Here is a 19,957-nt window from a genome sequence, read left to right as displayed (position 1 = left end):
AAGAAGAAAATACAGTGGACCCCCGGTTAACGATATTTTTTCATTCCAGATGTATGCTCAGGTGCCAGTACTGACCGAATTTGTTCCCATAAGGAATATTGTGAGGTAGATTAGTCCATTTCAGACCCCCAAACATACACGTACAAACGCAATTACATAAATACACTTACATAATTGGTCGCATTGGAAGGTGATCGTTAAGCGGGGGTCCACTGTACGTATATATATATATAAAAGTCTTAATTAGAAATGAAACTGCACAAAAGACTGTTTGAAGAGTACAGACGAAAAGGCTTAGATGGAAGTCAAAAAATGTGCTTGAATTACATGGATGTTCGGGAATACCAAGAGTTTTCTGCCCGAGGGTGGTCAGAAAGTATAAAGACCCAAATAACGAAGCAGAGAAGGCAAACTACATACACAGTTTTAAGGATAGGAATGATGACCCTTAAAATAGAGATACCATGAAACTGGTTGTATGAAATAAAATAGGTTCACAAAAGGTACAGTAGGTAAAGAGAATACACACATACTATACACATTAAAATGGTAGCATTACTGCATGTGTGAAGATACACACAAATTAACTGGTTTGTGTGTTTGCCCCTCAGACTGGGAAGGAAGCATGTGTGTTTGAATAAATTAATGGGCTAAAAATTTGATATGCAATGTGTGGTGTGAATATAATGCAGAGAATTCGTAGTTTGGAAATTAGGAAGCGGTGTGGGATTACCAAAACAATTATCCAGAGGGCTGAGGAGGGGTTGTTGAGGAGTTTTGGACATGTAGAGAGGATGGAACAAAACAGAATGACTTCAAGAGTGTATAAATTAGTAGTGGAGGGAAGGTGGGGTAGGAGTAAGCCTAGGAAAGGTTGGAGAGAGGGGGTAAAGGAGGTTTTGTGTGCAAGGAGTTTGGACTTCCAGCAAGCATGAGTGAGCACGTCAGATAGGAGTGAATGGAGATAAATGGTTTTTAGGACTTGACGTGATGTTGGAGTGTGAGCAAGGTAACATTTATGAAGGGGTTCAGGAAAACCGGCTGGCCAGACTCAAGTCTTGGAGATGGGAAGTACAGTGCCTGCACTCTGAAGGAGGGGTGTTAATGCTGCAGTTTTATAACTGTAGTGTAAGTGCACCTCTGGCAAGACAGTGATGGAGTGAATGATTTATTATAAATTTATTATATGATGGTGAAGCTTTTTCTTTCTTGAGTCACCCTACCTTGGTGGGATACAGCCGATACGTTAAAAAAAAAAACTGAAAAAAAAAGCAACAAAATAAGTACAGCACATATATATTACTTACCCCATACAATGAGGTGACAAACTTGCCACTCTTGGCATTATAAATGTCCAGTTTTTCAATCTGTAAAGAACAAAAGTACAGTATATGAGCTGAAGCAGGTATATAATATATATCTACACATAGTTTTAGGGGAAAAAATTGCTCTGTTAGATAAATTAAAGAAACTTTTTTTGAATAGTTTATTGACTTTAAGGCCAGTAATTGCACAAGAGTCATTAAGCGTTTGAAGATACGTAATATTTGATTACTACAAGCAGATTTACAATTTAAGTATGTACTGTAGCTAGACAAGTTGTTTAAGTCTTCTGCCTTAATTTACTGGGATTTTTAGTATTAATACAAGAGGTTAATTTAAAAAAAGATTCAAACTTGTTATTTGTGTGTGTGTTCTTTCTTAGTTAAAATCTGTTACTGCAGTAATAAAACTAAATTGTGATTAGTAAAACTCATTTCTGCATCAGGGAACAGGTCATGTTTTATTCACACAAAAATTCTCATCTCTGGCCCAGCAGGGTTCATCACAATATACATACTTAATATTAGGTTCCCACAACACCTGGTCAAAAAGTAATTTTCAAGCTTTGATCTATGTCAGCTTAGAGCCTGGCAGAATGCCATGCCCCAGTCAGTATTTGGAATATAATAGCTGAGGAAGATGGGGCAATCCACTGGTCCTAAGAAGCCCCATATGCAGAGGTGCATTTTTCTAATCAAAACGTAGGCATCAGCTGTGGTTTAACAATGTAGAAATGTAATGGAAAATATACTGTGATTTTTTCTGTACAGTACTGATATAATATGACTGTAGAGTGTGATGTACTGTATTGCTATTAGTAAACATTTTTAAGCTCTAAACACTAAATATTATATATCTCTGTGGACTATATTACAATAATATGAATTAAAACTTTATAAGTTTAACTGTTTATGCAGACAGGACTTAACTAGTGTTTTTGAGCAGTATACAGAAATATATACAGTATATATAAAAAGTTATTAAAAAAAGTAACAAAGTAATACAGTTAGTGTTAAAAGAATTTATTTGTGCTGAAATAAGCGAATTACTTCTATATATTATTACTGTAATGCACTGGAAATTGCATTACCAATTACTAAGAATAATCTGTACTTTAATATTCATCATATTACAGGAAAATTATAGTACAGTGGAACCTCAGTATGCGACCTTAATTCATTCCAGAAGGCTGTTCGAGTGCCGCTCCGTTTGAGTATCGAACAAGTTCTTCTCAACCAATTTTCTGTTTGGTTGGCTGTTATCACTAATCTTTGCAGGCCCAATGGTGACTTATTTATACAAATACAAAAAAGCGAAGAAACACGAAATAGTTTACAGCGAAGTTCTGGCAGGTCGTATTTGTTTGGTCGAGTGCTGAGCTTTGTTAGAGTCGGGAGATGGTCGTTTATCAAGGTTCCACTGCAAACTACCTCTTTCATCATATTTGGAATTGGTTTAAATTTAAAGGTTTGTATTTGATTATGATTGTATACAAAGTTTTTGAAGGTCTGTATGTATCTGTATTTCACTTGTAGTTAGGATTTACAAAAATATTTAAATTTGTATGTTTTTTGAAGAGAGGGGGATGATTACTGTACCTGTATCTGGACATATGAACCCCATCTGTTAAATATGCACATGATTGCTAAGAATGCTAAGAAAAAGTAATGTGAAGGACCTGGGAGTGATAATGTCAGAGGATCTCACCTTCAAAGACCACAACTATGTACAGTATACCACATCTGCTAGAAAAATGATAGAATGGATAATGAGAACCTTCAAAACTAGGGATACCAAGCCCATGATTCTTTTCAGAGCGCTTGTTCTCTCTAGGCTGGAATACTGCTGCACACTAACTGCCCTCTTCAAGGCAGGTGAAATTGCTGACCTGGAGAGTGTACAAAGAACTTCCACGGCACACATAAGTACGATAAAGCACCTATATTACTGGGAACATAAGAATATAAGAAAGAAGGAACACTGCAACAGGCCTACTGACCCATGCAGAGCAGGTCCATGTCCTCCCCCCTGGATTAGCCCAATGACCCACCCAGTCTGGTCACATCCACTCAAGGCTGGAGCACGGCACCAGACCCAGCAGCACAAGCTAGTCAGGTCCAACTCACACCCACCCACACCCACTCATGTATTTATCTAACCTATTTTTAAAATTACATAACGTTTTAGCCTGAATAACTGTACTCGGGAGTTTGTTCCACTCATCCACGACTATTACCAAACCAGTGCTTTCCTATATCCTTCCTGAATCTGAATTTTTCCAACTTGACACCACTGCTGCAAGTCCTGTCTTGGCTGGAAATTTTCAGCACGCTATTTACATCCCCTTTATTTATTCCTATTTTCCATTTATACACCTCGATAATATCCCCTCTAATTCTACACCTTTCTAGAGTGCAGATTCAGGGCCCTCAGTCTATCCTAGTATGGAAGATTTCTGATACATGGGATCATCTTTGTCATCTTCCTCTGTACGTTTTCCAGAGCATTTATATCTATTCTGTAATACAGTGACCAGAACTGAACAGCATAGTCTAAATGAGGCCTAACCAAGGATATATAGAGTTGAAGAACAACCTGAGGACTTCTATTATTTATACTTTTAGATATGAAGCCAAGAATTGTTAGCTTTATTGCAAACACCAATGCACTGTTGTCTTGGTTTTAGATTACTGCTAACCAGAACTCCTAAATCCTTTTCGCAATCAGTAGTATTAAGATCTACATTATTTAGTTTATATGTGGCATGGTTATTTAACTGTCCAACATTTAGAACTTTGCATTTGTCAATATTAAACTGCATCTGCCACTTCTCTGACCATTGCATCAGTCTATTCATATCATCCTGGAGTGCTCTAGTGCCCTCATTAGAATGAATTGGACGGCCTATTTTGGTGTCATCAGCAAATTTGCTTATGTTGCTATTCATTCCCTCATCAATGTCATTTATGTAAATTGTGAACAACAACGGGCCCAACACTGACCCCTGAGGAACACCACTTGTGATGTGCCCCCATTCTGATTTCTCCCCATTTATGCAAACTCTCTGCTGCCTATTTGTCAGCCATGCCTTTACTCAGGAAAAAATTTCTCCTCCTATTCCGTATGCCTTAAGTTTCCTCAATAGCCTCTGATGTGGAACTCTATCGAAAGCCTTACTGAAGTCCATATACACAATATTGTATTCATTACCATGATCTACCTCCTCAAACACCTTAGTGAAAAAAGTTAGTAAATTCGTAAGACAGGAACGCCCCTTTGTAAAACCATGCTGAGATTCATTAATCAATCTGTGCCTATCAAGGAGGCTACGAATTGCTTCGGTAATTATTGATTCCATAAATTTTCCCACTAAGGAGGTAAGGCTTATTGGTCTATAGTTCGAAGCCAAGGACCTGTCACCTGCCTTGTAAATAGGTACAGTGGAACCTCAAAAATCGAACGTATCACATATCGAACGTTTCGAAAATAGGACCATTTTTTCGGACAAACTGTCCCTATTATCGAACGCGCCCCTATTTTCGGACCGCCAGGTACGGGACCTGTCTGCCGGCCCGCTCCGTCCACGTCCCCGTGCAGGTGCCGTGAGCAGTCTAGCTTTGTTTATGCTTGAGTGAACACTAACCTGCGCTCTCATTCACGCATTTTACGATTATTTCGTTGCGTTTAGTGCTTATGGGACTGTGAAATACGCTGCCATGGGCCCAAAAAAACTTGCTAGTGGTACCCCTGTGGTAAAGAAAGTGAGAAACACCATAGATGTGAAGAAGGAAATAATACAGAAGTATGAGAGTGGTGTGAGACTTGTTGAGCTTGCCAGGATGTATGGGAAAAACAAGTCGACCATCGGTTCTATCCTGTCAGAGAAAGAACAAATCAAGGAAGCTGATGTTGCGAAAGGTGTTAATATAGGGAGTGGATGAGGTGCCTTCTTCAAAGATTAAGGAGATTTGTGCCAAGTGGAATGATGTCCAAATGTTTGTGCAGAAGTACCACCCTGAGCAAGCTGAAACAAGCCATCTTTGCAACAAGTTCAGTGACAGAATCATGTCCCATTTTAGGGAAATGTTAAAGAGGTGCCAGAAACAGAGGACTGTGGACAGTTATTTGTGAGACAGGGGTCCAGTGACTCTCAAGCTGGTCCTAGTGGCATTAAAAGACAGAGAAGGGAAGTAACCCCAGAGAGGGCTTTACCTGAAGTCCTCGTGGAGGGGGATTCTCCTTCCAAACACTAACCCCAACTCCCTCTCTCCTCCTCCCTATCTTCCAGATGCCATCACCAATCTTCAATAAAGGTAAGTAAAAATGTTATTTTATATGTATTACTATACATAATTAAAAACTATAGTATTTGTTGTATGTAAAACTGTAATTAATCTCTATAAAATGTATTTTTTGTGTGAATATTTTTGGGTTTCTGGAACGGATTAATTGTATTTCCATTATTTCTTATGGGAAATATTGCTTCGAATTTCAGACTTTTCGAATTTAGAACTAGCTCCTGGAACGGATTAAGTTCGATTTTTGAGGTTCCACTGTATTACATTTGCCATTTTCCACTTATCAGGCACTATGCCAGTTTGTAGTGATATGTTAAAAAGATTAGCCAAAGGTATTCTAAGGGCTCTGGTGGCCTGGTGGTTAACGCTCTCGCTTCACACGGTGAGGGCCTGGGTTCGATTCCCAGCCAGAGTAGAAACATTGGACGTGTTTCTTTCAACCTGTTGTCTATGTTCCCCATCAGTAAAATGGGTACTTGGGTGTTAGTCGACTGGTGTGGGTCGCATCCTGGGACACTGACCTAAGGAGGCCTGGTCACAGACCGGGCCACGGGGGCGTTGACCCCCGGAACTCTCTCCAGATAAACATTCCCTTGATTTGTATTCCCTGGAATGCAGGAGAGAAAGATACATGATAATATACACTTGGCAAATCCTAGAGGGATTAGTACCAAACTTGCACAAGAAAATCACTCCATATATGGAAGCAAAAGACAAGGCAGGAGATGCAACACTTCCCCAATAAACCAAGTAGGGGTGCCACGAGTACACAGACACAACACAATGAGTGTCAGGGGCCCAAGACTGTTCAACTGTCTCCCAGCATACATAAGGGGAATTACCAATAGACCCCTGGCTGTCTTCAAGAAGGCACTGGACAGGCACCTAGTCAGTACTTGACCAACCGGGCTGTGGTTCGTATGTCAGTTTGTGTGTGGCCAGCAGTAACAGCCTGGTTGATCAGACCCTGGGCATCGACCCCCAAAACCCTCTCCAGGTATACACTCCAGGTATGGTGGATAGCGGCAAGTGACAAATTTGCTCAGTTCAGTTATTATTATTATTATTATTATTATTATTATTACTTTGCCATCTTGAATGCAATAATGGTAAATCTTGTTTGTTTTACATACATGACAGCCTCAGCCTGCAGAAGCAGCTTTCACTTGCTCTTACCATTTTGCCCTGCATACTTTCACTCACTTTCTCTGTACTATTCCCACCTCTCTCCACAATCTACTCATGTGTGTATATGTTATCTTCATTAGAATTAATATCTTCAATGCATACACATACGTATGTGCATTGTTTATTATATCTACAATGAACTATCAAATATCATCTAATCTTGTAAAACTTTTGTACTGTACCTGGTAAAGGGTTAAAATGGACATTCAATCTTTTGACTTAAGGTTTCTAAGTCATAGCTTATTTATTGGGAAGTCTTAATACAAAGTCCTGCTCCACTATAAGCAACACAAGAACAGATACAGCACTGTGTATTGGACAGCACCAAGACTGGCACTGTACATGATAAAAACATTTAGAGAAAAACTTGCACAGTCAAATTCAGCAAAACCTGTCATGTAAAGCATGTTTTTTTCTTCAATGAAATAAAAAAAATATTCCATTTATAAAAAATGCAAAACTGTACTTAGAAATAAACACACAAATTTTAAGAAGATTCAAACAAATCATCTATACTACTACCAAAGCAACAATACTGGAAATAGATTTCTACTATTGGAGATCAAAGTCTTAGGTAACTTTTCTTGTCCTTGTAGAAAACCAGTTTTTTGAGAAAACTTTTTTGTTGACCACCACAATAGAGACATGCATTACTGCAGAAACAGGGGAAGACTGCATGTCTACTGCCATGAGTTTAGGTTAGCTGAAGTCCTGTATATAATGTTAGTAGAAACTGGACAGGCAGTACTGACATTAACTAGTTGACATGAACTAATCTAACATCTTAAGATGCAGATCCATTGCCCTGACAAAGGTAAAATCATCATGTCAGGTCTTACTGCATTCCTTTATCTATAAAAAAATATGAAACAGCAGTTACAGAAATTGTGTATAGTTGTAATAAGCTTTTCATTAGGATATTCAATAGAATAGGATCCCAATGGAAACAAGTCACTAACTTTTTTTTTGGGTATCCTACGTAATCTACACATGCTGCTATGTATGATAATTTATGTAACTGCATTTATGTGTACCTGTACCTGAATAAAACTTAACCCTTTGACTGTTGCAACCCCAAATCTTGAAGTGTCTCCTGGTGTAGAAAAATTTAAAAAAAAAAAAATAAATTATTTTTTTCTTATGAAATGATAGAGAATCTTTTCCCGATGGTAATGACACCAAAAGTATGAAATTTGATCAAAAACTTACAGAATTATGCTCCCACGAAGATAGCGATCTCGGCGATATATAGGCATCGGCGACTTCGCCGATTCTGAGCCCTATTTTCGGCCAATTCCATTGTTCCAGATGACCAAACTCATAGCTATTTCTTTAGAACTCCATTTTTTCTATCAATTGAGTACAAGAAACTGCCCATTTACCAATATCAACTACCCAATAAAGTGGTCAGAAATTGGCAATTTGGCCAATTTCACGCAAAATAAAAAAGATGCCAATTTCAAAATAGGGTCCAGAATAAACAATGCAGACATTCTTGGCACTAAAATAACATATCCTTTGTTCATTAGTCACATCTCCAGGCCCCTCTTATATTACTCTTGCTTTCTATTTTGTTTTTTTATTCACACAAAAAATAGAAGATTTACTGTTATGCAGACTACTGCATTATTGTAAAAATGGTATAATATCAGTGCACCAGTGAAAGAATATTAGACTCCCCAGTTGACGTGTAGTGGACGTGTGGTGTGATTTGCTTACTCTTGAACACTGGTAAAAATCAAACATTTTCGCTACTTTGAGCTCAATTTCAAGGTTGTTTTCACTGTGAAACTAATCAAAATCATCTCTATTTCTGTAATATGGTTTCCATTCTATCAAATGAGACCAAGAAAACGAGAATACAACCATAAATACTATAGGAAAATACACCTCAAAGTTGGGGTTTTAATCCAAAAACACGGTCGGAGTTTTTTCTCTCATTATGCACTGCATGCTGCAGTATTTTTTTTTATACAGTGCACGCTGACCACACAGGCTCATTCTCTCATATGTGGGCCTACCAGCTTTCTCCTGCTTGATTTGAAGCCACTAGAATTACTAAGTACAGTGGACCCCGACTTACGAACGGCTCCCAACTCGAACAATTATGTAAGTGTATTTTTGTAAGTGCTTCTGTAAGTGTATTTTTGGGGGTCTGAAATGGACTAATTTAATTTACAATATTCCATATTTCTTATGGGAGCAAATTCCTTCGGTAACGGCACCCGAACAGCCTTCTGGAACAAATTAATATCGTAAGTCCACTGTATATGTACGTCTGAAACACTGGCTCGTAAGGCGTATATATACGGCTGAAACAGTCAAAGGGTTAATCACTGACAACTAGAGGTGACTGCATAAAAGCTTCAACTTTGGCTAGATCCTTAATATGCACAGATATACCCTTATTTTTTATTTATTTATTTATTTATAATTTGAGCACACTTACAGAGGTACAAAAAAAAAATACAGATAAGAGCAGCATGCCAAAGCCACTTATACTATGCATAGCATTACGGGCTGGCTTAAAATTAACTTAAGATTAACTAAGCAATGATGAAATCAGTGAAAAACATTAATGTAAACTGATTACTATAAAGCACAAGTGAGTATTACAAAGACAGGTCATATGGTTGCATGCATTGTTGTAAATTCAGTAGAATGGAGTATTCTGTTAGGTAGTGAATTTAAAAAATAATAAAGTTAGATTGGGTTTTAGGTTTAACATTTATGTGATATAATTGTGAGAAACATTTAAGATATACAATTTATAAGGTTCAGTTATTCAGTATTTATTTGGTTTTGGGTGAGTAAGTGATCTTTGAGAAGAGACTTGAATTTATAAACAGGTAGTGTTTCTTTTATATTAACAGGTAATGAATTCCAGATTTTAGGGCCTTTTATGTGCATTGAGTTTTTGCATAGCGTGAGATGGACACGAGGAATATCAAAGAGTGATCTGTGCCTTGTGTTATGGTCATGTGTTCTGTTGAGGTTGGCAAGGAGATGTTTGAGGGGAGGGTTAATATCAGAGTTGAGTGTTCTATGTATGTAATAGGTGCAGTAATAAGTATGGATGTTTTGTATGGTGAGTAGGTTGAGTGTATTGAATATTGGTGGAGTGTGCTGCCTGTAGTGAGAATTTGTTATCATTCTAACTGCAGCCTTTTGTTGGGTAATTAGTGGTCTGAGATGGTTACTTGTTGTTGAGCCCCATGCACAAATTCCATAGGTGAGATAGGGGTAAATAAGAGAGTGATATAGGGCCAGGAGGGCTGACTGTGGAGCATAGTACCGTATCTTCGATAGTATGCCTACAGTCTTGGAAATTTTCTTAGAAATTTGTTGTATATGTGTATGAAATTTGAGTCTATTATCAAGGTGGATTCCTAAGAATTTTCCCTCTGTTAGCTTTGTGATAGGTGATCCGTTTATCATTATGTTAAGAGGGACATCTGTAGCTCTGTTACCAAACTGAATGAAGTAGGTTTTGTCAATGTTTAGTGTAAGTTTGTTAGTACTCATCCAGGTAGATATTTTCTGTAATTCGGTATTTACAGTATTGGCTAGCGTGACTGGGCTCGGGTGGGAGAAGACGTATGTTGTGTCATCAGCAAATAGTGTGGGTTTGAGTAATTGAGAAGCATTTGGTAGGTCATTTATGTATAGGAGAAAGAGAAGAGGGCCAAGGACACTTCCCTGTGGGACACCAACTGTAATTGGTTGTGCAGAAGAGTTTGCCCCATTTGCGTACACATATTGGCTTCTGTTGCTGAGGTATGACTTGAGGTAGTTGAGGGAGTGCCCTCTTATACCATAGTGTGATAATTTTACGTGGAGCAAGTCATGGTCAACTGTATCAAAAGCTTTACGTAAGTCAATGAAGATCCCCAGTGGGACTTCTTTTTTCTCTATTGCAGTGTATATATGTTCTAGCATGTGTATAATAGCATCATTAGTATTTTTATTAGGCCTGAATCCAAATTGGCAGGGGTTGAGTATGTTTTGGGAGATAAGGTAGGAGTAGATTCGTTTATGAATTAATTTTTCGAAGATTTTTGAGAGAGGGTGTAAGTTGGATATTGGCCTATAGTTATTCAACTCTGTTTGGTCTCCTCCTTTGTGGATCGGGGTGACCCTTGCTATTTTGAGTACTGTAGGGAAGGTGGAGGATTCAATGGATTTGTTAAAGAGTGTTGCAATGATTGGTGATAGCACTTGTGACACTTTTTTGTATATAAAGGGTGGTAAGGTATTTAAATCTCCTGCCTTGTTTTTTAGTGCGTTGATAATAAGGGAGACTTCGTATGGGTTAGTCGGAGCTAGGAACAGTGTGTTCGGGTAGTTGCCGGTGAGGTAGTCATTTGGTGGGGTATCTGAGCTTGGGATTTTATTGGCAAGGTTTTGTCCTATAGTGGAGAAGAAATCATTGAGTCTGTTTGCTGTTTCTGTTGGTGGGAGTTGGGGTTCATCTGATTTTGCTAATTTTATTTCGCTATTTCGTGATATCTTTTTTGTTCCCAGAATTTCTGATAGGGTTTTCCAGGTCTTTTTTATATCACCTCGTAAGTTGGATAATCTGTTCTCATAATACAATTTTTTTGCCCTTCTTATCAGGCTGGTTAGGATTGACGAGTAACGTTTTGTTTGGTCTCTGGTTATGTGACCCATTCTGTACTGTTTTTCATATTGGTGTTTTGTATTTATGGATTTGAGAATGCTGGGTGTTAGCCAGGGACTGTTCAGTCTCTTAGCTGTCATCTGCTTAGTTTTTTTAGGGCAGTGCTTGTTATAGAGGTATTGAGTCTTTTTTAGAAAATTATTAATACATTCGTCAATATCTGTATTGATTTCTAGCTCAGTGTGCCAATCAATGTTTGCTAATGCTGTTGTGAAGTTATTAATGGCTGCCTCATTGTGAAGTCTGAAGGTGACTTTAGTAGTGTCTTGGGGTAATTTACCAAGAGTTGTTATGAGGAAAGTAGGGTAGTGGTCTGTGGTATTATCTGTAATTATGCCTGATTTTAAAGGGGATATGGTGTTGGTCCAGATGTGGTCAAGTAGGGAAACACTAGTCTCTGTAACTCTTGTAGGTTTTGTTACTGTTGGTAGCAACATACAGTTACTCATTGTGTTTGTGAATTCAGTAACGTGTGGGTCCTGGTCTTGCAGGAGATTTATATTGAAGTCACCTGAGAGTAGTAAGTGATCTTTGTTCATGCGTGCATCAGTTATCATACTTCCTAGGTTTTGACTAAATTGGCTAATGTTTGACTGTGGAACTCTGTAGATGTTTATCAATGTGAGAGGTTTTTGTAGGTATTTGGATTTGAATTTGGCTATTATATATTCCCCATGTTCATCTCTTGTGCAAGTATTAGTGATACATTCTAGTTGGTCTGAGTAGTATATGGCTGTGCCACCCCCTTGTTGGTCTGGCCTACAGTTGTGTATGGCTGTGTAACCAGGAATGGTATAGACATCTGTAGTATCAGGCTTTAGCCAGGTTTCAGTTAGTGTAATGATGGACATATTGGCATGTAAGGAATTTAGTAATGCTATGAGGTCATCGTAATGCTTGCTTAAAGATCTGATATTGTAGTTAAAGATAGTTATGTTGTTGTTGGCACTGAGAAGTGCCTTTGATTGTTCTGCAGTGTAGTAATTACAGTAACTGTTTGATTCATTTAAGTCATTAAATAAGAGGTTGGTATCTGGATCAATGCTTGTAATCATAAGATTTGTAGTGAATCTATAGTTAGAATTAAGTATAAAACAAAGTAAATAGTCTTAAGCTAAAAAATAGCACCTGAATTATTTAACAAATGTAAAATAATGGGCTAAGGTTGCATATCATGCAACGATAAAACTCAATATACACTGCATGACAGTGTCTTCCATTGCAGACACTGCAAAGCTCCAGGCAGACATCAACCAAATCTTTCAGTGGGCTGCAGAAAACAATATGAAGTTCAACGATGAGAAATTTCAATTACTCAGATATGGTAAACATGAGGAAATTAAATCTTCATCAGAGTACAAAACAAATTCTGGCCACAAAATAGAGCGAAACACCAACGTCAAAGACCTGGGAGTGATCATGTCGGAGGATCTCACCTTCAAGGACCATAACATTGTATCAATCGCATCTGCTAGAAAAATGACAGGATGGATAATGAGAACCTTCAAAACTAGGGAGGCCAAGCCCATGATGACACTCTTCAGGTCACTTGTTCTATCTAGGCTGGAATATTGCTGCACACTAACAGCACCTTTCAAGGCAGGTGAAATTGCCGACCTAGAAAATGTACAGAGAACTTTCACTGCGCGCATAACGGAGATAAAACACCTCAATTATTGGGAGCGCTTGAGGTTCCTAAACCTGTATTCCCTGGAACGCAGGAGGGAGAGATACATGATTATATACACCTGGAAAATCCTAGAGGGACTAGTACCGAACTTGCACACGAAAATCACCCACTACGAAAGCAAAAGACTTGGCAGACGATGCACCATCCCCCCAATGAAAAGCAGGGGTGTCACTAGCACGTTAAGAGACCATACAATAAGTGTCAGGGGCCCGAGACTGTTCAACTGCCTCCCAGCACACATAAGGGGGATTACCAACAGACCCCTGGCAGTCTTCAAGCTGGCACTGGACAAGCACCTAAAGTCAGTTCCGGATCAGCCGGGCTGTGGCTCGTATGTTGGTTTGCGTGCAGCCAGCAGCAACAGCCTGGTTGATCAGGCTCTGATCCACCAGGAGGCCTGGTCTCAGACCGGGCCGCGGGGGCGTTGACCCCCGGAACTCTCTCCAGGTAAACTCCAGGTAATAGAATATACGAGACCGGTCCCAAAAAATAAAGCTGTGAAATTGTTCGCACCACAAGATTTATTTTGTTACACTGTTCCTAAGTAATGTTCAGGCCAATTTTCAGGAAATTTCGTTCAATTTCAGGGGACGCGCAAAAAGGCGTCTCTCGCCGACAGAAGAGAAACTGAAGAAATTTTAATTTTTGTTCTTCTTTCACATAGCATAGCTGCAATTTTCTCAGAAAGCAGAATGACTGAATCAACCAGTTTTTAGCGATTTGAAGTGTGTGAAACGAGCAAGCGATTAATTATATGTGCATTGAAGAGGAGGTACCACTTGATTTAGATAAAGCACATGTTTGTCATGAATTCTTGCATGAGAAATCGTCAGTTTTGATCGACCTTCACCAACCACCGGACTATGTATTCAACTGAAAAATCACTGAAAATGGGTGGTATTCCCTAGCTGATTGCTCCCACTAAAAGTTGAAAAAATTAATGTAAATTCTTAATCGTATTCTCCCATCTTTTCTTTTGAATTCAGTAAAGAAAACATAGTGTCACAACAGAAAATCTCACACAATTCGCTTCTCAAGTTGAACAAACATCAAAATTTGTCCAAACATCCCCTCAAATACCGTGGTTTTCTGGGGGGTTTCCCTGGAATTTCAGCAAAACAGTTAATAACATAATTTATTTCATGAGACTATCAGATTCAAAAGGAATTGGGTCTCTATCTTATATAGGGAAGAAGTTATTAGCCTCTCAAAAGCATCTGGTAGTGTCGGGTCGTGTCGTGTCAGGTCGCTCATTCGTCACACCAACCACCAGTAAGACGTCGCTCCACTTGCTCGCTCATAATAATGCTTCCTTGTGCCTACTTGAACGATGAAATAAGATGGAACTTCAATCTGTCTTTCCAAAATTCAGCAATCACCCGCCTTCATAAGCCTCTCCTTGGTCGGAGCAGGGAAGCGGTGACGGTGATCCACCATGAGGCAAAGAAAGTACTGTTTCTGCACCTTGTCCTTGGTCAGCAACGCGTTGAAGGTCTGAACAAGGGAAACAGCTCTTTCTGCTGTGTCGTTCACTACCTTCAAAGAGCCCGCAGACTCCTTCATTTCCAGAAACACTGTGTTCATCTCCCAAGTTTTGGGGTCTTCATTCAAAAAGGAAGCTTTTTCCTTCCCCTTCCTCTCCTCAGCAATGATGCTAAACATCTTCAGTATCCTCTTAGTCACGAACTCCTCCAGTCTGAATCTGATCTCTGCTACACCTTGCAAGCAATGGGGCACCCTGGTTTCTTTTCCTGCTTGAGATTGGTCACCATCTTGCACTTTATCGCAATGTCCACTTTCTCGTCGAAGAATGCCCATCCAACCAAGTGCTCCGCCAGATACCAGAGATGGCGTGCAAAGGTGATGGTAGCAGCATTCACGATCTCTTTGTCTGGATATGCTCGAAGGGTTTGGAGGAAGTACAGTGGTCCCTCGATAATCATCGGGCTCGATAGTCGTCCTTTTCAGAAATCATCGCGTTATTTTTGTCCAAACATTGGCTTGCAAATGGTCGGTCGACTCGCTAATCGTCGTTCGTCCTGGACACGTACTCATGGCTCTGAGCTGCCTCGGCCTCCCTTCCCAGCCAGTGTACCATTGCTTACCAGTGAGCGACAGTCCCCTCACTTGTTCATACGAAATATTTCATAATATTCCATTCATTTTAGTGCTTGCAAGTGCTAAATAGGCTACCATGGCTCCAAAGAAAGCTCCTAGTGCCAAGCCTTTGGTAAAAAAGGTGAGAAATACGATTGAATTTAAGAAAAACATCACTGAACAATATGAAAGCGGCATACGTGTGGCCGAACTGGCCAGGATGTATAACAAACCCCATACAACCATATCTTCCATCTTGGCAAAGAAAAAGGAAATCAAGGAAGCTGTTGTTGCTTGGAGAAAATTGTGGCCAGATTGTGTCCACAAGAGGGATTTTGAAGGGTTTGTGGCTGACCCTGATGAGCCTATGTCAACTGTGAAATCTACTGTGGCATTGGGGAGTTCCATGGGGTTGGATGTGAGTTTGGAGGATGTAGAAGAGTTGGTGGAGGACCACAATGAAGAGCTAACCACTGAGGAGCTGCAAGAACTTCAGCAGGAACAGCAACAGATCACAGCTCAGAATCTTGCTGCAAAGGAGGAGGAAGAGAGATGGAAGAAAGTGCCTTCTTCAGAAATTAAGGAGATTTTTGAAATGTGGGGTAGGATGGAGATTCATGGAGAAACATCACCCTGAGAAGGATGTTGCAAGCCATATCGGCAACTTGTACAGTGACAGAGTCTTGGCCCATTTTAAGGAAGTTTTAAAGAGACGCCAGAAACAGAGCTCTCTGGACACTTTTTTTGCGAGACAGGACTCCAGTGACTCAAGCTGGTCCTAGTGGCATTAAGAAACAGAGAAGAGAAGTATGTAACCCCAGAAAAGGACTTAGTACCTGAGGTGTTATGGAAGGGGATTCCCCTTCCAAACAGTAACTAATCCAATCTCTCTCCTCCTCCAGTCTTCCATACACTAAGAATTGCCAATAAAGGTAAGTGTTATGCTGTTAATGTTTCATATATCATGTCCCATTGTATTGTTTATGTACTACATCTATATTTCATGTAAAAAATTTTTTTGTTTTAATACTTCTGGGTGTCAGGAACGGATTAATTGTATTTACATTACAGTGGACCCCGGCATTCGATGGCATTGGTATTCGATAAATCCGGTATTCGATGCATTATATTGCAAAAAATTTTCCTCGGTATTCGATACGATTCGTACGAGACCTGTCCACATGTGGCCTGAACTGCCCCTTGTGTGCCAGTGTTTACAAGCCAGCCAGTGTGCGCGCATCTAAGGATACATTCGGTACATTCCATATTATCCATATTATCACTGTGTTTGGTGCTTGTTTCTGCAAAATAAGTCACCATGGGCCCCAAGAAAGCTTCTAGTGCCAACCCTGTGGTAAAAAGGGTGAGAATTAGTATGGAAATTAAGAAAGATTTTGAAGGGTTTGGGGCTAACCCTGAGAAGCCTATACCAGTTGTGGAATACATTGTGCCTACTTCAAAAATTAAGGAAATGTGTGCACAGTGGGTTGAAGTGCAAACCTTTATGGATGAAAATCACCCTAACACAGCTATTACAATGACAATGTTGTGGCCCATTTTAGACAAATCGTAAAGGAACGGGAGGTACAGAGCTCTATGGACAGATTTGTTGTGCGACAGAGGTCCAGTGACTCTCAAGCTGGTCCTAGTGGCATTAAAAGAAAGGAAGTAACCCTGGAAAAGGACTTGCTACCTCAAGTCCTAATGGAAGGGGATTCCCCTTCTAAACACTAACACCTCTCCCCTCCTTCCATCCCATCAATCACCACCAGATCTTCATTAAAAGGTAAGTGTCAATTATTTTATTGTTATTGTAATTATTCTATTGCAGTAAAATTAATATTTCATGTAGCAAAATTTTTTTTTTCATACTTTTGGGTGTCTTGCACGGATTATTTGATTTTCATTATTTCTTATGAGGAAAATTGATTCGGTTTTCGATATCGGTATTCGATGAGCTCTCAGGAACGGATTAATATCGAATACCGGGGGTCCACTGTATTTCTTATGGGGAAAATTTATTCGAAAATCATCCATTTCGATAATCGTCGCACTTCCAGGAACGGATTAACGACGATAAACGAGGGACCACTGTACAAGTCATTGCGAGGGGCTTACATGCCACGTGGAGCCTCGTTCCAGAACCGGATGTAGATCAAGGCAACGAAAAGTGAGAATAGGTTATGCTTCAAGTGAAAGAATTGTGACATGCGAAGTACGTCACCTCACGTCGGAAGCTGGGAAGTTGAGAAAAACTCAAGGGTACATCCTACTAACCACCATTCCGATGTACTTTGTGTACTCGGTGCTGAGGATGCCATCTATCACAGAGAGAAACCAAAGATGAAGTTTTGCACAACCTTTAAATATGCATGAAATGGTCCAAATTTTGGCACACAGTACAGGGTCATACAGTGGAATCAAAATTACATTGTGGAGTGCACTTCCTTTGAAGTTTCAAAACTAACATATATTTTTGGACTGGTCTAATATATACATTTTCATAAACATGAGGGAATAATCTTGTTAATCTATCACCCACCACACTTATGGAAATTTGGGGAAACCCCAAATCCCCCACTGACAGCTAGTGAATATTAAGAGTATAGTATTTTGCATACCTGGAACAGGGTAGAGGCCCTTACCATCTTAATAAATCCCAAAGTCTTGCACTGCCCTACTTAAATGAACCCTTAGATTCAATGTAGCATTTTATGAGATTCTGGACTCAGGATTATTATTATTATAATCAAGGGGAAGCGCTAAACCCGGAGGATTATACAGCGCCTGGGGGGGATGTGGAAGGCATTCAGGCTTAATTCGGGGAACTGGAGCATAGATCCAATTTCCTAAATCAAGAGCCCCTCACCAACATCAAGGAACCTTCCTTGAGGGGTCTGGACTTAGGAACAATTTAGGGAGGCTTGAATCATTAATATTAGGAATATAGTAGACAAGGATGTTAATATTAGGACATTACCTTAGAGAACTAAATTAGTAAAAAGAGGAATTAACATATCAGCTGGGAGTTAAGAGAAAAATGACCACATGTTTGTTCTCGTAACAGTAGGTGAGGTTTTTTAGTTAGTTAATATGTTTATTATGCACCCCCATACCCATCCTGTGGGTGGTAGTCAAAAGATTACAGAGGTACATAATTGGTCCAGGGACTGGGCCTCAAAGTTTTGATAGCTGAGCAAGTTACAGAGGTAATGAACTCACAATTTACAAAGGTAATGAACTCCAGGTAGGTCTAGTCACAATCATGACAAGTTACAAAGGTATTTACAGATTACAGAGGTACGTAATGGGTCCAGGGACTGGGCCCGCAAAGTTGTGATAGCTGAACTAGGTACAAAGGTAATGAACTCACAAGTTACAAAGGTAATGAATCCTGTAAGAATGGTTACTTACGTTTATACATGGCTACAATCATGAACAAATTATAGTGTAATGAGCAATTCACACTTCCACACCCGGTCACAACTGTAACGAGTTATTGGTGCAAATATTGATTGTTGGTAGGTGAGGTCAGGCAGAAATTTGCTAGAGGATTATTTGCTCTGCCCTGTAAAATAACAAGTCTGGAAGCCAAGGAAGGAACAGCGGAGGTATTCTCAAACTACAGAGGATAATTTGTCTATCCCTGAGCCTGTCATGAGATGATTTGAGTGTTTATCTGCTTAATTTAGGTGGTCACTGAATGCTAGTGAAGGCAAATGCTGGGGGATGGGGGGAGGTATTTCTGGTTTGTTTCGAAGGGGGATGTTAATTCAATTGTCTTGGGTCAAGAGCCTCCCTGAAAGGCACTACAATCCAAGTTTTTATTCTCTAGTATTTCCCGAGATTAAAAAAAAAATTGTCACCCAGCAACTTGGGGAGAAATCTTACACATTTTCTCTACACAACACACGAGTATTATTTAACACTCGTGTAACCCCAAGAGAAATGAACCTAAAACGTTTCTTCACATGATCAATTTTACTTAAAATCACCGTATAATAGTAAATAAAGCCTTAAATGTTGTAGGAACTGACCTCCATGACCTCCCTCCAGTGTGTTCCCGGGGTGACTGACGCAGACGACGCCACACATCCACCATCCTTCCAGAATACAAATTTCACTCTAATTCCGCCTTCTTTTTTTCTCTTTTGCTTTACTTCATTTCTCTAGATAAGAGAATTTACAATAGTTGTGACTATAGATGTGTTTTTTTTTCACCAGGTTTTCAAAATATAAACCCCAAGGATTTGTTTATTTGTGTGTATATACTCCATACCACTAAACTCACTGGCAATGGAGCTATAGTCAAACATCTTATTCTATAAATAATAATAAAATATAGTTATAATATTGTGTTTCTGGGCAAACTATATTAACTTGTTGTATACTAAGTTACGAGTGTATGAACACTTTTATACGGCTATGGTTGAAGCCGGTCACTAGCACTGGCCGGTCTAAAAGTTAGTTTAATATGTTTATTATGCACCCCATACCCATCCTAGGTACATAATTGGTCCAGGGACTGGACTCCAAAGTTTTGATAGCTGAGCAAGTTACAGAGGTAATGAACTCACAATTTACAAAGGTAATGAACTCACAATTTACAAAGGTAATGAACTCACAATTTACAAAGGTAATGAACTCCAGGTAAGTCTGGTCACAATCATGACAAGTTAC

The 19,957-nt window shown here is 39.4% G+C and overlaps 1 protein-coding gene across 1 annotated transcript in view; it reads right to left on the bottom strand.

Moving 5' to 3' along the window:
* The window catches only part of Sc2 (trans-2,3-enoyl-CoA reductase Sc2), a 38,592-nt gene extending 19,178 nt beyond the window's left edge, over nt 1-19,414 (bottom strand). The window contains exons 1-2 of the mRNA XM_053797943.2: nt 19,315-19,414; nt 1,308-1,367 (exon numbers count right to left, since the gene is read on the bottom strand). Of these exons, the coding sequence (XP_053653918.1) occupies nt 1,308-1,367; nt 19,315-19,320 (66 nt within the window). The 5' untranslated portion in view covers nt 19,321-19,414. The remainder of the gene's footprint in view (nt 1-1,307; nt 1,368-19,314) is intronic.
* Between the last annotated feature and the right edge of the window lie 543 nt (nt 19,415-19,957).

This window comes from Cherax quadricarinatus, chromosome 15, assembly GCF_038502225.1.
Source record: "Cherax quadricarinatus isolate ZL_2023a chromosome 15, ASM3850222v1, whole genome shotgun sequence".
Classification (NCBI taxonomy): domain Eukaryota; kingdom Metazoa; phylum Arthropoda; class Malacostraca; order Decapoda; family Parastacidae; genus Cherax; species Cherax quadricarinatus.
This window is presented reverse-complemented; position numbering and strand designations above follow the sequence as displayed.